The 19,933-nt window shown below is 42.6% G+C and overlaps 1 protein-coding gene across 1 annotated transcript in view; it reads right to left on the minus strand.

The window, feature by feature from the left end:
- Positions 1 to 1,117: 1,117 nt before the first annotated feature.
- The window catches only part of dicer1 (dicer 1, ribonuclease type III), a 51,623-nt gene continuing 32,807 nt past the window's right edge, over positions 1,118 to 19,933 (minus strand). The window contains exons 20-30 of the mRNA XM_028566408.1: positions 19,527 to 19,709; positions 18,902 to 19,007; positions 17,550 to 17,725; positions 15,302 to 16,013; positions 13,957 to 14,109; positions 9,759 to 10,397; positions 7,940 to 8,195; positions 5,608 to 5,876; positions 4,073 to 4,235; positions 3,687 to 3,762; positions 1,118 to 1,607 (exon numbers count right to left, since the gene is read on the minus strand). Coding sequence (XP_028422209.1) covers positions 1,442 to 1,607; positions 3,687 to 3,762; positions 4,073 to 4,235; positions 5,608 to 5,876; positions 7,940 to 8,195; positions 9,759 to 10,397; positions 13,957 to 14,109; positions 15,302 to 16,013; positions 17,550 to 17,725; positions 18,902 to 19,007; positions 19,527 to 19,709 — 2,899 coding nt within the window. The 3' untranslated portion in view covers positions 1,118 to 1,441. The remainder of the gene's footprint in view (positions 1,608 to 3,686; positions 3,763 to 4,072; positions 4,236 to 5,607; positions 5,877 to 7,939; positions 8,196 to 9,758; positions 10,398 to 13,956; positions 14,110 to 15,301; positions 16,014 to 17,549; positions 17,726 to 18,901; positions 19,008 to 19,526; positions 19,710 to 19,933) is intronic.

The raw sequence follows: 19,933 nt of genomic DNA on the forward strand, positions 1-19,933 counted from the left end.
GTATTCAAGTGAAAAAAAGGGCTTATTGATGAGGAGGAGGAGGGGAGAGGGTGGGTGGGGGGTGGACATTTAGCGAGAAGCGAAATTTGTCAGAAAGAGAAAACACAAAACAAAAAAGGCTGGTATCCTTATCCGTAGGAATTGACTTCAACCTCATAGTGTCACATCTTGGTATAGCTTTGGTAGGTACGGGATGTGAGGAACACTAGTGTGTTGAAACAAATCGGCCTTTTCCCAACAAAAAGGCCGTGTTCGAAAAACGATTCGGAGCCTTGACACGAGTATCCAATGTAGAAAAGTCTGCAGCATATTGAACGCGTGATATGTCTCTCTCTCGTCGTTATATCAAAACTGGATGATTTTTTTTCTCCGTGGAAAGACATTTAGTGCGCAAGAATGACTAATTCAATTCCATCCACTCCTGGTATCAAAACACGGTAAACCAAATCGTCAAGATAATGCCATTTTACACGGAATCTCGCTCTCGCACGCTAGATATATCCATAGATTTAGAACTTTTATAGAAGCAATCCAGTTGTCATGGTTTATACATAAACTACAAGAACATGCAACCTCAAGTGCGGTTAAAAACTAGTTTTAAATTACAGTAACTGGGAATGTTGAAATTCCTATCCGTTTCGTAGGATATGAGGGTGAGCCTTAGCATCGAAGGCCAACAATATCATCCATGTATCTTATTATTTCTTTTTTTTTTTTATATATCTTTATATACTTTGCTACGTATAGGATTTTGGTGTCAATGTGACCACACAATTCTCAAGGTAACAGACCCTAATGGAATAAGTGCAAAAATGATTAAGAATACCATTTCAAGACAGATTTCAGACAGAAGTGCCACCAGGTTTTTGCTCCAGTGGTATCTGTTAGCCATGTCTGCCGTTGAGCGTTTTCAAAAACGCTTTCAAACTGACTGGCACTAGTGCACAGGCTGAGGAGTTTTTCTTTTTTTTTTTTTTTTATATCTTCCTACATCATTTTGATTGAACTATGTACAATCTAATACTACACAATAAGCATAAGCCTCATCTCATTGACATAGAGGTTAACCAAAAAAAAAAAAAAAAAAAACGGTGAGGAATAGACATTGCAACCTGACCTTTTTTTTATACTTTGCTAAACGTTAATAAAGAACTCATGTGATTACACAAAGCAGAGAGGGAAAGCAAAGATTGTGTTTGCGCAAAAAAAAATAAAATAAAAAAAGATCTGATGTGAAATCTGTTGTGAGATCAGTCTGCTTCTCTTGTTGCGTCTCCACACCGTGTTCCCTGGCAGCCTTGGATGTGCCGTCGCAGGCGAGCGCCGCGCTTTGCTGTGAAGCCCGATGTCGTTTTTTTTTTTTTCTCTTCTTCTTCTTCTTTTCCCTCCATTAGCGTCAGTAGCTTTAGGTGCTAATGCTGAGAGCTTGGAAGGAAGGAGCTCAGTTGTTTTGGACCTGAGGTTGATTGGCTTTGAGGCTGCGCAGCGCTCGCCGCGCCGCCGCCGACTTGGCGATCCGGTAGCTGCGGCCGACTCCTTTAAACTTGCCCTTACCGACGACCTCCACCGTCACCCGGACCTTCCCGTCGTACGTTCTCTCTGCAGGGCTGCACACAGACCAGAAGGTAACGACAGGGTGTCAATTGGAGAATTGTGAAAAATAGAAACGAGCCAGTTAGAAGAGAAAAGAAGCTCTTTACCAAGATGATTTTTAGATATTTGTTTGTATATATGGTTTGTCGTTTTTATTTCATATTTGCTTTTTGTATTCATTTATTTCACAGCTATATATTTCTTGTTTTTGTTTTCTGTTATTCATGTATTTCTCTACATGATTTGCATTATGTGACCGGAAGATGTCCGGTCAATAGGCTCGTGGGGTCTTGTAATCCCATACGGGATGGGCCAAATGTTTGGCATGACACAGAAGACACAGAAATCAAATAAGACTAACTAACATACAGCGTAACTCTCGCCAAAATGCAACCTAAGGTCTTTTCTTGAATGTACCAGAGTCAAACTTACGTTTAGGACGGAATCGCCACTTTCAAGATTTACCGCATTTCCGTTTTTTCGGTCAAATGGCCTTTTGAATGGGAGTGCTAGGGGCCCTTTTATGCTAGGCTCAAAAAGCCTTCTTAGTGGTTTAAATTTTTTTTTTAAAACACTAAGAGGCTCGACACTAGGGCCGAACGATTAATTGCATTTGCAATAATATCACGATTTCCTAATTGCAATGGCTGCGATTTGGTCAGCAAATCAGTCTGCACTCCACAGAGAAAGCATCAACTTAGCACGCTAATTAGAACTAGCTAAGTAGCAGTTTGCGCTAAAACTGGTCACATTCGGTTAGCATGAAAGCATATCCCTGAGAACAGTCAACTCGGTAGCCATGTGTTATTAACCCCTAGGTTCATTTTGCGCCGGAATTGTCCTTTAAACTAACTAAGTGTAGATCCCATACATCCCCTTCAATTGAAACAGGCTGATATTAGAGACAGACCTTTATTTCTCATTTCCCCATGTGCCCATTTACTGAACACTCAAAGACTCCTCCACATTTACCGCTTGTCTCGATACATTCAGTGTAAAGTGCATTTCCACAGCACTAATTCCATCAGTGTTTGTACTCTGTACGGTTTTATTCTGATAATTTACGTTACTGCTGAATGTTTTCTTTTCTTTTATGAGAACACAAATTGTTTATGCAGTCGTTTACAGACAGAAATACGTTTCTGGAGGAAGTGTTGAGTTCAGCTAATGATTGGAAAGTATAAGCAAAGTGGAAATGAGTGAATGTTTTCCTGTAAAAAAAAAAAAAGAAAAAAAGAGAAACTCAGAGCTCATGTGTGGAGCACAGGTCCAGTCTGTTATCAGCCGCACTTTATTTCTAACTCTTTTTTGGGGAATTTACAGTATTTGGATTTAGTTGAATGGGACTGGCTGATTTTACGACCAATAATGGCACATCCTGTTATTTTTACTAAGTTTATAAAATTCATGTTGTGGTTTTATAATGTAAGATGTCTACCTTGCTTTGTGTTTTTTCCATTTGGTCTAATTTAAATGTGAATACTGTTTATACATATATTTTGATTATCGGTTATTATTGCTACAATGATAATCCTGATTATTTTGATTAAAGGTGCTGTAGGTAGGATTGTGAAGATCCAGGACTTAGCCAAAAAATTAGAACATCGTCAACTTCTCAGTCCATCCCCGTTTCCGCTAAAGCCCAAAACGGTCTCCTAAGCCCCTCCCCCCACAAGGGAGAATGAATCCATGTGCACAAACAGTGATTGACACGTAGGCCCTGATTGGTGCATCTGAACAGGGACAGGCTGCAGGTGGTGCCAGAGGAACCGGATTTCTTTTAATGACCTGCTTTATACTCTACTGGAACATAGGGTCAGTTTCAGCAAATACGATGGAAAGTTAGTTTTATAAGTCTTACCTACTGCACCTTTAATATTAATTATTTATTTATTTATTGTTGTGTTTGAACTTTATAAACAGTTTCTACATTCAAACTGTGCTTAATACATGAAATTCAATGTTTACTTCAAATCTAATTTGTTTTAATCAACACATGGCTTCACATGTGCATCTTTTCACGCCTGCCTATTCTATGTGACAAATGTAATGGCACAAGCAGCCATCGTATACAGCATGGTGTGATCTCCTACCTGAACTTGGCAGTTTCTGGTTCCATCTCCAGCAGCTCCCTCACAGGAGAGCGTGGCACATTGGCAGAGAATTTCTCTGGAAGAGGTGAGGGGATAGAGAGGGAACATCAGAAACAACAGAAACATCAGACTTTCAGTTCTACAACACGTCAACAGAACTGGCAAAACTCCTCAATGTTTGCAATCACCCAACAATCCCAAAGGAATACATACATAATGTATACTTGGACGTGTGTGTGTGTGTGTGTGTGTGTGTGTGTGTATGTGTGTGTGTGTGTATATATGATGGAAATGGCGTGTCAGATGTTTGTTGGGTGACCATAAAGATGTTTTTGACCAGACAATAAAGTTTTATCTTAAATAAATGTGCTTTCACTCTTCCTCACCTATAAGTGGCCTCATCATGGGATAATACACTTGCCACACCGTCTCCAGTGACATTCTGCTGTCCATGTAAATTGCTCCGGCTAGCGACTCAAAGATGTCCCCCATGGCCTTAGGGACCTCGATGTCCTCCTCCTTCTCCTCGTCTTCTTCAGAGCGCCGCAGCTGGTTGCAAAAACACGCACAAAGCTGTTAGCTGATGCCATCTTAAAGTGCTCATATTATGCTCATTTTCAGGTTCATAGTTTTTAGAGTATTTAGAGGTTATATCAGAATAGGTTTACATGGTTTAGTTTTCAAACAAGAAAAAACACCATATGTTTTGTTGTACTGCACATTGCTGCAGCTCCTCTTTTCTTTTCTCTTTTCAGTCAGAAGCAGAGTATGAGGGCGTGCCCTGACAGTAGCTAGGTAAGGACTACTAGCCAGTCAGAAGCAGAGTATGAGGTCGTGCCACGCTAGTAGCTAGGTGAGCATTATAACGTGCGTTACAAAGTGACCACGTTTGTCTCTGAAGTAAAGGCTGGACTACAATAGAGTTGTTTGGAGCAGTTTGTGAACAGTGTTTTCTGTTGGAGATGGTAAGTCCCTTTGGGGGGGACTTTGGACTTTTTCACTTTGTAAACCTATAACATGCACAAAAAAAGAGATATAACAATAAAGGAAAGGGAAGAAGCCAAAAAGCATAATATGAGCACTTTAACACACACACAAAAATCATCTAAATGTATGTGGTAGCGCACGCTAAAAATGATTAGAAGCTATACAAAAAAAGACGCTCAACCAGGCACCCATCTCCTGTCTTTAAACAGTAAAGCACAGTGCAGAAAACATCCAGTTAGCTGCTGCTCAGTCTAAGCCAGGACTAACCACTTTGTCTGGTTAAAATGACAAAGGTCAGTTTAAAAGATTTTCGTCAGATTTTGAGAGACTCCAGTCACGCTCATCCCGCTCCCCGTTTCCGGGTTAGCACTCTACCAATCACCAACTCTACCGCCCCGCTGATTCAACATGTCAAATCGGCCAAAATGAAGGCCGACGGCCCCTCGGACGGACAACGGCACGGAACACACCGAACAGACTCGAGTCACTGACCTCGCCAGACTGTCCGATGGCCGATTATCAGCTTGGCGTGTCTCAGGCTTAAGACCTTTTTTTTATTAAATATAAGCCTTTAGACATTCTTCACTGACTGCTAATGTAAAACTGACACTACCTGTAAGAGTTGCTACGTTAGCAGCTTCATCGTGTTATTGTTAGTTTGTTTGATGAATAGTGAAAAGTGCCATATTACTGCAGCACGTCTTTATTTCTTTCAGCTGTATTTTTGGTAGGTTTGTGTATGTGCCTGCTGTCCCTAAGGCATAGAAGTATACCTCTCCAGTAGAATGAGAGGGGATCTGGTGCCAAGATAGCCATTTCCAGGAAAATTAAATCCAACTGCATTTTCTCAACAGCAAAGATTAGGTTTCTTCCTACAGGGCTTGGTTGTTCGGTATGGGTGCTCGCTGTGTTTTGTTGTAGAAACAGGACTCACTTCGGAGTCCATGCCTTGCATCTCGTTCTTCTCCAGCTGAAACTGCACAAAGTCGTCGATGACGTGGAAAAGCTCGGGCGAGATGGCCTTGAAGTACTTGTGGTAGTCGTACTTGACGGCCAGAGAGGCAAAGATGGTGTTGTTGACGAGTGCCGAGCGCAGGTCGGTCAGCACGCCGGGAGAGTGCTGCCGCGGGTCTTCATAAAGGTGCTTTGTTATGAGGTAGTCTAGAATTGCATCGCCGAGGAACTCCAGCCGCTGGTAACAATCTGAAGGGGACGGAAAATTAACAGTCAGAGCACATCCTAGCACTGACAACGGATCCTGGGTTTCTGCAGGTTTCACCAGGTCAAACGTAAGACTTTTTAAGACTGTTATGAATTAAATTTAAGCCCTATAACGCAACATAAAAAAGAAAAAAAAGAAAGTCTGATGTCAAACAATGGCTGAAACAATTCCCTGATTTCCTCATTGGCATTATAGGACATGGTGTCTAGATTGGCTGGAATATAGGTTGCATGTTGGTCTCATTTGTAGTCTTAAAGGTCCCATGACATGGTGCTCTTTGGATGCTTTTATATAGACCTTAGTGGTCCCCTAATACTGTATCTGAAGTCTCTTTTATAGAGGCCTTAGTGATCCTCTAATACTGTATCTGAAGTCTCTTTTATATAGACCTTAGTGGTCCCCTAATACTGTATCTGAAGTCTCTTTTATAATCCTTAGTGGTCCCCTAATACTGTATCTGAAGTCTCTTATATAGACCTTAGTGGTCCCCTAATACTGTATCTGAAGTCTCTTTTATATAGACCTTAGTGGTCCCCTAATACTGTATCTGAAGTCTCTTTTATAGAGGCCTTAGTGATCCTCTAATACTGTATCTGAAGTCTCTTTTATATAGGCCTTAGTGGTCCCCTAATACTGTATCTGAAGTCTCTTTTATAGAGGCCTTAGTGATCCTCTAATACTGTATCTGAAGTCTCTTTTATATAGGCCTTAGTGGTCCCCTAATACTGTATCTGAAGTCTCTTTTATATAGGCCTTAGTGATACCTCTAATACTGTATCTGAAGTCTCTTTCCCGAAATTCAGCTTTGGTGCAGAATTACAGCCACTAGAGTAGGACCCACAATGAGCTTTCCTTGATGTGCCATTTCTGTGTCTGAAGCTATTGAGAAGGAGAGTGGGAGGGGCAAGGTGGAGGGTGGGGGTGTGGCCTTGACCACCTTTCTCGTTTGAAAGCCAAGATGTCTCTCTCTCATGGGTTGGCCAAATTCTCTGGGCGGGCAAAGCAGAGAAAGGGGAATTAACCTTGCTTGTTATGACCTCATAACAAGCAGATTCCAAAACGGCTCATCTGAGCTTTCCTTTTCTCAAAGGCAGAGCAGGATACCCAGGGCTCAGTTTACACCTATCACCATTTCTAGCCACTGGGGGACCATAGACAGGCTGGGGGAACTCATATTAATGTTAAAAAACCTCATAAAGTGAAATTGTCATGCCATGGGACCTTTAATACAGCGAATTATAATTGGACTAGCGACAGAAAGAACTCCAACACCACAGAATTAAAAAAGAACATTGTTAAGTGCTGCGGGCACATTTCAATGAACATTAGAGGTAGGGATATTAAGACCTGTTTAAAATTATTTAAGACCTACAACACAATACTTCCTCGAATTAAAGACGTTTTAAGGCCTAAAATTTTGATTTTGGAATTTTAGAGTTCTTTACACTTTAAGACCCCGCAGAAACCCTGGAATCAAGTGCAATCTAAAAAAGGTGTCACCTGTAGAGATCAGCCCCCAGACAGTTCTGCAGTTTCCCTCAGCTCTACTGAGCATGTTATTCTGCCATGATATTTCACTCTCATTGACTTGGCTTCTATAAGTTGTATGAATTTGATGAGCTGCAGCATATATTCATGGACAGGTATTTTCCGACCCTCTAGTTGGTTAGATTGTATAGCATAAAAAAACAAAGAGCTGCTTTGGCGATTTAATAATTGTGTTTGATTACATTGTGATATTAATTAGAATTTAGCCTTTCTAATAGAGACGTGCAGAGATGAGCAGCGTTCAAGGCTGGAAAGAGACCAGTTTACCCAGTTTCTGGCCACTTCTATATTCATTTGTATTTAATCTACATAAACATACATGTCTCAATGTCTCAACATGCATTGCCAGCAACAGTTTTAAACAAAAACAAATATATTTTCCCCCAGAAGATACTTCTAATTCCCAAACAATATTCTAAACCCTACTGTAAATACTACGGAAACTGTAGAGTAAACAATACCAAAAGTATCTGGATGCTGTGAGGGGAAGTCTGACCTGTGATGGTGTTGTAATGGTAGGAAGCGTGGGTGAAGGCTTGCAGAAGGTAAGCCTTGTTCTGAAATGTGTAGTTGATCTTTTTTTCAAAGTTCTCGAAGCCAGAGATGAGGTGGTTGAGAGTTCGCTCTGCGTCTGGATGGTCCAGCAGGCAGCGCGGCGGGATCTTCAGCCAGCCGTAGCACAGGTCGATGGTGGTGATCCGACAGCTCTGCACCACTGCTCCGGTCAGGGCCCCTCTCTCCAACGGTAACACCTTGTTGTCACAAAAAACCAAAACATACCTGTAATACCCTATGAGCCTGATCGATGCTTGGTAGGAACCTACTAATGGTGTCAAAATCTTGTCTTGTCACGCAGGGCCTTGCTGTCCAGGCCACAGCTTTCTTCCCAACAATGTGCTTTTTATAAAAAGCTCTCTCTCTCTCTTTAGAAGTAGGGCTGGGCGATATGGACAACATCAAATATCACGATATTTTTGACCAAACACCTCAATATCGATTCCACAACGATATTGTAGTGTTGACTATTGGTGCTTTCACAAACTATTTACACAATGAGATTTTTTATAAATAATCATCAATAATGTGGATACAATGACTAAGTGGTTAAAGGCAAATAATAGAACAGTTACATCAGTCTGGTAAGTTCATAAAATGACATCACTGTAATGCAGCCTTTAAAACCAGGAAAAGACTTATGCCATATCACGATATTACGATATCCAAAATCTAAGACGATATCTAGTCTCATATCACGATATTATGATATCCAAAATCTAAGACGAGACCGATATAATATCGATATATTGTCCAGCTCTATTTAGAAGGTCGACAACTTAACGTTCAGACTAAGGAAATTGTTGGTAGTATTTTAACCATCCCGTTTCCATCATTCCAGCAGCAGTCAGACTCTTTAATGCAACATCACACTGTAGCACTGCTAGCTGTTTCTACAATACGAGCCTACTGCCTTACGCCGTGGCTCAAGGGTGCTATACTTTGCACGTGAACCATCTGCATTCATTATGCTCATTAGGTGCTGACCCAAGTAGGCTTGGACACCAATACCCGGTGCTATAACCGAACGGCAACGCAGATTTCTCTGCCTCATTTCGATGCCACATAAATGCTTGAAATCTGCTCTCTGGTGCGCCGATGAATTATTATATTTATTATCATAAATTATTGAAATTTGACAATATGGCCTTGTAAAAGCTGTTCTTTAAAGGACAATTCCGGCACAACATGAACCTAGGGGTTAATAAGAAGATGTACCGAGTCAACCATTCTCTGGGATATGTTTTCATGCTAATCAAATGTGACCAGTTTTAGCGCAAACCGCTAATTAGCTTATAACGCTAGTCCTCGGGGCACTGGTAAAGTAAAAAGAAATCCCTATTTCTATACCACTAACAAGGCTCAAAATAGCTCCACACTTCCACGGTAGCATAATGAGGGTCCCTACATGTAAACACAAGCATTGAGAACTTTGTAAGTGCACAGACAGTTTATTAAAAAGATAGATTAGAAAGACAGTACCGTTCACGTATACAGGCAGGCGCCATCTTGGGAAAACAGTTGCAACCAGTCGAACGACGAACGCCGTGCTTGAGCTACGTTACTGGTTACACAGCGCTCATCGTTCGACTTTCATGCCGCTTCTTTTTTGAACATATCAATTACGGCACCATTTTAAAAGTATCGTTTTACCAAAGGTATTGTGGGGGGTGGAAGAACGCTACCCAACCCTAGACCCAATGTATCATTGCTGAATCGTGCAATTTTGAGACTGAACAGTGTGGGAGGTCCGTGCTCACCTTGAGGCCCAGCGAGCAGAGAAACATCTGGGCCGCTCGCTCGCCACAGCTGGTCAAGTAGCAGCCCAGCAGGGCCTCCACGCAGTCGGCAATGCTCTTGTCAGCGATGCACTGCTCCGTGTGCAGGTCGTAGGAGATCGACTGCTTGCCGAGCTCCGCGCCGCAATTTTCCTCAGACGGATTCCAAAAGCCCACCACGAAGTCATCCTCCTCCCCGGCCTTGCTGGGATCCAGGTAGCACATGGCGTCCCACGAGCTGTAGTCAAACTCCTCGGCGGAGGGCCCGCTGGGTGCCGGCTCCGCGGGGTAGTGGGCGGCGGTGGGATGGGGGGACTTCTTGGGGGGCTTCCACTCGTATGGAGACTCCATGGCGGGGGAGGAAGCGGCGGCCGGGGCGAGAGAGGGAGGGAAGCCGCTCAGGGAGATCTTCTTACCAAACGCGCCGGATCCCAACAACATGTTGTCTATGAACTTGATGTGCTCCTTGTAATACTCCAGATCGTCCTCCATGTTGACTTCATCCTTTGGCTCTTCCTTCAGCATCAGCTCACTGTCCTCATCCGCCTCCTCACCCTCCTCCTCGTCGTCCTCATCGGAGTCGTTTCCAGACTGCCCGTTGGCCAGAAGCTCCTCTTTGGCCTGGACGATGGACAAAAACAGGAAGGAAAGCAGAGTTAAAGGGGAATTAAAAATAAGTAGTCATGATTAAGTACCGAGCTGAAGAGTCATTTTTAGGTATTTAGGTGTCTCCATTTAAATGAACCTTTCTGATGTACGAGTTCCAACATGAGTTGACTAACGTGGTAAAAATGACAAGTGGTCTTACTTGTCAGAGTCTCAACAGGTGTGTGAGGATCGAACTGTCTTAAAGATAAGTCTCTTTGGTTGTGTTTAAGAATGGTCCTAATAATAATTAAGTTATAATATAAAAGATGTAAATGAAGTGTATTTATATTGAGCTTTTCTAGTCTTCACGACTACTCAAAGCGCTTTTACGTTGTACAGGAATCATTCGCACACATTCATACACTGGTGGCAGAGGCTGCAGTACAAGGTGCCACCTGCTCATCAGATAAACATTCACACACATTTACACTCCAATGGCGCAGCATCGCGAGCAGCTCGGGGTTCAGTGTCTTGCCCATGGACACTTCAACATGGGAATGCAGGGCCAGGGAACCACCAACCTTCAGATTGGCAGGCGACCGATCTACTGCTGAGCCACAGCCGCCGTTGGGAAGACATACTCGTTTATAGAAACACAGAAATCCAATTATTCTTAAACTACAAAAGGCACTGAATAATGGCCAGAAAGGTGTTTTTCCAGAACAACATGATGTCGCAATGAAGACTTTTTTGATGCAAAATGTCATCACTTCATCATTTTATCTTATTAGACATTTGAGTGAAATTTTGTTATAATTTGTGTATTCATTCTTGAGTTCCAAAAATGAGTGATCACAGTGACCTTTCATCACGAATTACAATCCTCAGTTTTGAGCCCAAGTGGGCATTTGAGGCAAATTTAAAGAAATACCCTCCCGCCCTTCTAGAGATATTGCGTTCACAAGACACATTTCTTGTTTTCTAAAATACTCAGCATTTTCTGCCCAGTCACAGTACAGTCACCAGCAGGGCAACAGCCCACAGGGAGGCCCCGATTGGCTGCTGACGGCAAAGTCAGCCCAAGAGTCGATCAGAGGAGCATCAGGAGGTTGTATCAGTGTCTGGTTCAAGCATAGTTGAAACAAGTGGGTGTCATTTTAAAGCCTCTGAAAACCCACACAGGTGTTTTATAGTTATTCTGGCTGATTAGGCTCTGTTTAGGTTGAAGGTGGTGATTGATGGGAACTTATAGACCTTTTTCACAGCAGACATTTTGACTTGTCATAGTAGGAAAAGGACAGCTGAAATTGATAACCTTAACGATGGCTCAATTCCATCAAGTGTCCCAGTAAGATATTTCAGTGAGTCAGCATGTACAATACCAGGACCTCTCCTAAGTGGAATGCAGCCATCATTAATGGTTTAATATCAGGGCCTCTCCTAAGTGGAATGCAGCCATCATTAATGGTTTAATATCAGGACCTCTCCTAAGTGGAATGCAGCCATCATTAATGGTTTAATATCAGGGCCTCTCCTAAGTGGAATGCAGCCATCATTAATGGTTTAATATCAGGGCCTCTCCTAAGTGGAATGCAGCCATCATTAATGGTTTAATATCAGGACCTCTCCTAAGTGGAATGCAGCCATCATTAATGGTTTAATACCAGGGCGTCTCCTAAGTGGAATGCAGCCATCATTAATGGTTTAATACCAGGGCCTCTCCTAAGTGGAATGCAGCCATCAGTAATGGTTTAATACCAGGGCCTCTCCTGAGTGGAATGCAGCCATCATTAATGGTTTTGAACACACCTGTGCTTTTCCTACTATGACATGTCAACATGTCTGCCGTGAAAAAGTTCTATAGCAATAAGAATGATAAAGGTGTAATTTGTCCCGCCCTAACACGTTCAACACTAACAGTGGACTTAGGAAGATGTCAATCACTCAGTCTAACCACACCCACACAGTCCTGGAAAAGGTCCAATCAGCCACATTACCGTGTCCAGGGCCTTTAAGAAGACTAGACTTGGTTTGTAAAGGCTTACAGCCTGCCGTACTGTTATTCTGTGTTGCTCTGTGAGCAGTGAAACCACAAACAAAAAAGGGAAAGAGAAAGTGATTCGACTGAGAAATTAAGATACAACTCAGGGGTTTCTTGACCGATGACTTTTGTCTTCGCTGAGCTTGTAATCGGGGCATTTGAAGACATACAGTGACAGAGGGGGCTTTAAATTCTTCTTAATGCACTTGAGCTTCTATTTTTTGTACCAAGTGCTACTAGGGCTGCATGATATGAGGAAAATATCTAATTGCGATTATTTTGAGTGATATTGCAATTAGATTGTAAATGATTACAGTGTGATTTTTGCGAGGATCTGTAGCATACAAAGATAATTTTTTTTGGGGCTAATTTTTTGTGGGCTTTTCCCTTTATTCAATAGTGACAGTGGATAAACAGGAAAGGGGGAGAGAAAGAGAGAGAGAGAGAGGGGGGGATGACACGCAGCAAAAAGCAGTAGGTCGGATTCTAATCTGGTCTGCTGCAAAGATCTCAGCCTACATGGGGCGCATGGTCTTACTGGGTGAGCAGAGGTCGCCCAAAAAAAAAAACAAGATTTACTTTAGTCTGTAGGATAAGATTTGTAGGCTGGGACGTCTCTGCAGCACCACACTACTTCATTCAGAATGGTGTGACACATATTTAGCCTTTAACAAATATTGCGCACCCCCCTGAGACTTGGATATTGCACTAGGCCATATTGCGATTTCGATAAAATTGCGATTAATTGTGCAGCCCTAAGTGCTACGTAGAGATATTATGATTATCTTAGTGTAGTAGCATTCCATATTGTTTTACTTTCACATACATTCATATTATATGTAGGAGTAGAGTCTAGAGTCAAAGACTAATGTAAATGGTGTGTTGCCAGACAAGGTGGAAGCCTGCCCTCTAGTGGCCTGACAACATCATAACACTGACAACATCCATGACAGAAATGAAGGCATGAATGAACTAACAAGAATATAAATTACTACATTGTCTACTTATATACTATCACTGAGTGCAAGCATTTTGAAATCTAAGGTATAAGGCTGCAATCAACAATTATTTTCACTGTCAATTACTCTGTTTATTATTTTCTCGTTTAATCAATTAGCTGTCTGGTCTATAAAATGTCAGAAAATGGTGAAAAATGACAATCTGTGTTTCCCAGAAGCCCAAGATGAGGTCCTCAAAGGTCTCGTTTTGTCCACAACTCAAACGATATTCAGTTTAATGTCACAGGGGAGTGAAAAAAAAAGTATAAGTATACGTAAATGTAAAGCTGGAAAGAGAATTTTCCAGAATTGATATCTTTCATAAAAAATATTTCAAACAGACTTTAAAAAATAGTTGGCGATTGATATAATAGTTGACAACTAATCGATTAATCTTTGCAGCTCAACTTAGGTCAAACCCTTACACATACTGTACCTCTGCTAATTCTTATGTTAAGCCCAGACCCTAATCCAGCCCTTTGAAGAAGAAAGAAAAGCGTTCTCACTCCGCGAGTTTAAAGTGTTGACTCTGCATCAAATGAAGCCCACTGACCTCCTCTGAATCCAGTTTGTCTGTGCTGCTCTTGTCCTGGTTGACCACGTAGCCAGGGGGCAGCCAGTTAACAGGGGGGTCGAAGATGGACACCACCATCCTGCTGGGGAGCCCTTTCTTCTTCCCCAGCCGGTACAGGTTACAGTTGCTCACCTGGACATGGGCAGACCGAAGAGGGATGAGTCAAAAGACACGAAACCTTTACAGACACACATCAGTTACATGGGAAAAGTCTGCTTTAATTCAACAGTCAAGTGCGATTGTTTTTTGGATACTATCTGAGACTAATGAGAACTGAGTGGTAACCAATCTGTGTTTACATATCTGGTTACAACAGCATGCCCCTCGCTGAATAACCATCTGAGTGTTCAGTACCACAGCAATGTCTTTACTAGTAGGTAACACACCATTTTGTTTACAAGGAATTCCTAGAAAAAAAACTGATATGAATCAATCTGTAATTTTTTAAGAAGGCTCCTGGAAAGAATTAGGTCATTAAGTGTCTTCTAGTCAGTGCACAGCAGGTCAGCTGAACATGCACAACATGTCAAAGCTTGTCCTTCAGCATGTGGATAAAAAACTATTTTAGATAGATAGTAAGTTGAAAATCTCTCAGTTTTTCAGTCATTAATTGATTTAAATATTTTTTTCTGGAGCATTCATGAGCGGAAGGAGTTTGCTTCAGTTTCAGTGTCATCATGTAACCCAAGTATGGAATCTCCATGACACATGAGCAAACTCCATCCGCTGATGAAGGCCACAAAAGAAATGGAATATATTTTTACATTGTCATTTATTGAATGGTGTCTTATATTAGGATTGCTCGATTATGGGAAAAAATCCTGATCAGAATTATTTTGGTCAATACCGAAATCACGATTATTTAACACGGTTACTCATTGTTTTTTGGAAAGATGTTGCATTTATTGAATTTAAATTTACAGTGAAGCAGCTAAACAAATCAACAGTGAAAACACCTTGAACTGTGAAATTTCACTTTATACTTTTCCCGTTTGAACTTTGTTTTTCTTATTTATTACACAAAACAAAATAAGTGTGTGCAAAAATAATCTTTTTCCTCGAATACTCCGTTTTTGTGATCATTAGCAGCCCAAAATCGTAATGGCATCTTATATTGCATCTCTGTGTGCATGTTTTCTACCCCTATTGTAATCACCTGCTGCAACACTTTAAAAGCCAACATCGTAATATTTTTAGAGATATTTCTACAACTTTCAGCATTCATAGAAGCAATAAAATCTCTTCAAACTGTCAATTGTGACCACAACTCTCATGTCACCTATGACGCCCCATCGTCCTTATGATAAGCCATGAACCGTCTCACCTTCTTGCTCCGCATGTAGCTAAGTCGTCCTTCGTGAGCGTCGGGGTAGGTACAGAACAGGTATGTGGTGATGGCATGCTTGAGGAAAGAGTCTCCGAGCATCTCCAGCCGCTCCAGGTTGAAACCGTCGCTGGCGTTGGATAGGGTCAAGGCCTGCAGGATGAGGCCCGGGTTGGGCCCCAGGCTTTTGGGGGAGTCTCCCGTCTGGGCTCTGTGCTGGGGGACAGCGTCCAGATCGGGAGGAGAAGGTGCTGTGGGAGCATTGGGAGTCGTGGCTGCCCGGCTGCAGACTGAGGTAGCTTTATTTGCATGGTCTGAGGGCCTCCCTGGTGTACATTCATCGCTAGGCTGTGGAGGACTGGAGCTGGGCTTCTTCAAGCTGTGAGAGGGCTGCGCAGGAACTGAGGTAGTGGTTTGTATTGATTCGGGACTCGGCAGCCCAGGGGAGCTGGGCTGGGAGCGTTGGCAATTGTCACGTTGGTGAAGGTGCTCGTCTTGGCGGCCGTCGTCGTCACAGTCGGTGACGACGGCAGTGCCGTTGGTTAGGTTCCCCGTGCATGTGGCTTCTCCGGGCTCGAGGGGCCCCCGCTCAGGGCTGAGAGTCTCTTGATGCTCGCAGTCGCCCTCGCCATCCTCACTGCAGGAGTCGGGACAGGAGATGAACGTTTTGCTATCGATGGATCTCTTCCAGCCAAAGTCCAGGTTTGGATACCTGCAACATACAGACCAGGGATACATTAGAATGCTGAATCATCTTTTTTTATTATTTTTTTTTTTTTTTTTTACATAAAATCAATTTTCCATGTCAGCAGTGGTTCAGGCGTGTTTTGATCTACCTTGATCTTCTTCTGTTTTTTGACAATGATAAACTGGCAAAATCAGTCAATAAAAGCCCAGCTCTATGGTTTCACTGAGGCAGTAACAGAATGTTCTGTAGAAATGTGCACTGCTACCACATTGTCTTTGGAAATCCTTTGAGTGTATTCCACTAAGAGTACTAAACTAATATGCACCACCTGTGACAGCCACCCTGGTGTGGAGCTCTGAGCCAACAGAACAGGGAGAGCAGGGTTTCTATCGCCAGGTGAGGGACGACTCTGTCCGGCTTATTGATGTAGCACGGAAGCTAGGTGGAGTAGCATGCTAGCGTTGGCCAACTAACCAGCCAGCCCGCTTCTAAATAAATACCTTTTAAATTAGCCAAACACTTTTTAACAGTCAAACTGAAACACCGGCGGTGAGCTCCCAGTCCTGCAGCCGCAGACGGACAATCTATCGCCAAATGTCGAGGCGCGCAGATTCGCCACTTTGTGATGCGAGAGAGCACATATGTGAAGTTGTAGTGACAGACTCGAGAGGTTGTAAACACGGAGTTGTGGTTGTAAAAAAATAAATAGAAATAAGAGTATATGAGTAAAAGTTGCATTACAAATTTGCAGCTGTCATTGTGTTCATGTAAATATGAATGTAGGGCTGGGTATCCTTCAGGATCTTTCGATCCGGTACCAATTTCGATACCTCAGTTTCGATACAGATTCCTAACGATACTTTTTTCGATACCATATGTTTTAAAATTCAATTTCAACATCAACAAAAATACATTAAACACAAAGCTTTTATTTTCCACCTTAATTGTGAATCAAAACAGTTATCAAAATTTAAAAATTCTGGTAAAACTGCTCACTCAGCGTAACATTAATAAAAGTGCCTTGCCTTGCAAGCTCAGCCTGTCAGTCAGTCATCAGGGCAGAAAAACCACCGTTGTGACTGCTTGTCTAAGAGGAAGTGTAACGTCAACAGCACCGCGACCGCTTTCGGCTCGCCATTAATATCATCACCGCTACCCCGTTCAAAGCTGCTCTGCTCAATTTGGCTACGTGCTAAACTCTGATTTTACCCAGCTCCACTCAAATCACTCACTCTAAAAACAAAAAAATAATAAACTCACGGTGGGAGCTGATGGTTTGAATGGCTTGGCTAATTTGTGCCGTAAGGAAGAAAAAAAAAAATCAATACCACGCCAGCTCTCATACCAGCATACTGCATGCGTTTCATTCTCACACTGTGGGAGATTACACATGAATTACCTGTGCGCAATTGTAGTGTTGTGTTACAGTAGGGTATAATGGCGTAAGGCCATTGTTCCCTTCTTTAAGGAAAGTTCTGATTCAGCAAATGGAATAACTGAAAGGGACTCACTTTTATAAAACACTGAACTCATATGTTGTGTAGTGTATGTAACAGGGACCTGAAGTCAGGGGGAAGGGTCTGGGCTCCCACTCCAGCTTCAGTGGCTGTCTGGGCTCTGAGCTCCTCGGCAGTCAGAAGGCAGTGGAGGCGGTAGAGGATGCTGGGCAGACACACTGCTTTCCTCCACAGGGAAGCAGGGATGGGGTGGATGGCACACAGCTCCGGAACCAGGATCTGACAAACACAACACAATTTTAGACTGGGACATATATGTAGTGGTATTCACACTCACACAAGTAGTGACTATAGAGTATGTGATCAATTTATATTGAACAGTTTCTAAGTCACTTTTGTTCAAAAATGACCATGACGAAGCGGCTCAAAAAGGGAAGGTATAAAGAGACAGGATATTGGACAAATTAACATTACTATCCAAATTTCCTGTTTTATCTTTAGAATCACACATTATAGGACAGTGAACAGTATTAATGTGAACAGGCGAGTGAATCCAGCATCTGAATGATCACACTGCTGTACGGATCATATACTCTAGCTGTGGCAGTGTGAGATGAAAATTCAGAATGCTAAACGAAAGACTGTCTATGTGTCTTTGTTGACTAAAATGTATCCACATTTTTATCCAAATATTATTAATAAATTAAAATCAGCAAACCGGCCACAAATGTTTATTTCCTGTTGTCATTTTTCCCCGTAGCTGTTTAAAATCTCTCTCTCTCTCTCTCTCTCTCTCTCTCTCTCTCTCTCTCTCTCTCTCTCTCTCTCTCTCTCTCTCTCTCTCTCTCTCTCTCTCTCTCTCTCTCTCTCTCTCTCTCTCTAGCATTTACTGGCCAGGCGTGCGTTCTTACGCAAGGTAACGTAACCCCATTTGTTCAGGTCCTATCCCCTGACCAATCAGCGATCCTAACCTTAACCACTCCAGGTCAAATGCTTAACCCAAACCAATCAAGATGCTCCGTAGGGCGGGTCTTTGGCGTGGCCATAGTGGGATTCGTAATTCCGCTTCCGGGATTGCTCCGGTGTCGCCGGAAATTTCTAAACTTTTGAACGTACACTTGTTCCACCAAAACAAGTTCCTTCCCGAGGCTATTTTGCAGCGGCACGGTTGCTCCGTCCGGCACATAGCGCCGCCCAAGAAGATTGTGATTTTTTATTTTTTTTTCCTTTAAGAAATGCCAATAAACCAGAGCACATTTTTCTCCCATCCCGGAATGCTGTGTGGACTAGCCAGACCCTCGTCCGCAGTGCCGTGGAAGGTCTGGCAATGCGAGACTAATCCAGGTGCACCCTTTTTTGCCAGAGCCCAACACAGTGGTCCCATTGGAATGAATGAGGGGGCTGTGTTTTTTAGGACAGCGCTGCCATCGGTGTGACCACAGAGGCAGCCATTACCTGCTTGTTCTGCAGACTCTCCCACTTGGCCTTCCTCTTCTCCGCGCTGCTGAGCGGCAGGGCTTTGCCCTTCTGGTTCAGGTGCCGCGGGGTTAACAGGTTGAGTCTGAGAGCACAGGAAAACAAGAGCCTCAACTTTATAGCTGTTCAAATAAAATTCATGTACAAAGAGCTGTCATTACACTGACTTTATGACACTGGGCTTTAAAGTTTGGCTCTTGCTCGTCACATTATAAGACAAGACCACGGTCCAAGGACTGACTCAAAATATTCTGAAAACCTCTTTTAAAAAAGGAGTACTCCACTCATAAAGTCCCTCTTGCCAAGAAAAACACTTACGAACGCTCCTTCATCCCCGCCATAAACATCTTAAATAAAATGTAATGACCCACACTAACACTATACAAAAAATATATTGTAATTTCTATCCTGTGTAAAGTATTTTAAGTTTGTGTGTTTACTGTACGGTTTGTTTTTCCGCTGTATGTTGTGTATAATTGGTGGAGTTCCCCTTTAAAACATTGTATAAAACCTGTTCTGTTGCACAAACTCAGGAAAAAAAAAAAAATAAGAAAAAAAAAAACTTGAGCTATATTTAACTTGTCATGATCCCAGTGCTGCTGACCTGGAGGAGGTGTGGTCTACGTCCAGAAGCGGCTGGTTCAGGTTGGACAGGTCCAGGTTGTACTTGGTTTTGTAGTACTCGGCAAATGTCTCGTACTCTGGTGAAGGAAACTTACTAAGCGGGGTCAGGTCTGTGTACACATCAGCGACGTAGAAGCGATGAGGCTGGTCAAAGTTGCGATACCTGGAAGAGGAGCAGTGGGTAGATCAACATTTACAACAACAGAAGCTGACCCAAAGTGCTTTACAACCAAGGCAGATGGTTCGAAGTCTGCCTCGATACAGATAGACAACTAGGGCTGGGAACCGAATTCAATACTTTTTAGGCACCGACCAAATTACCTCTATAGTACTGAGTATTGAAAAATGCCTCGTCATTCAATACCTAAGGAGTAAATCTCATCTAAT

The sequence above is a fragment of the Perca flavescens genome, chromosome 20, assembly GCF_004354835.1.
Source record: "Perca flavescens isolate YP-PL-M2 chromosome 20, PFLA_1.0, whole genome shotgun sequence".
NCBI lineage: Eukaryota > Metazoa > Chordata > Actinopteri > Perciformes > Percidae > Perca > Perca flavescens.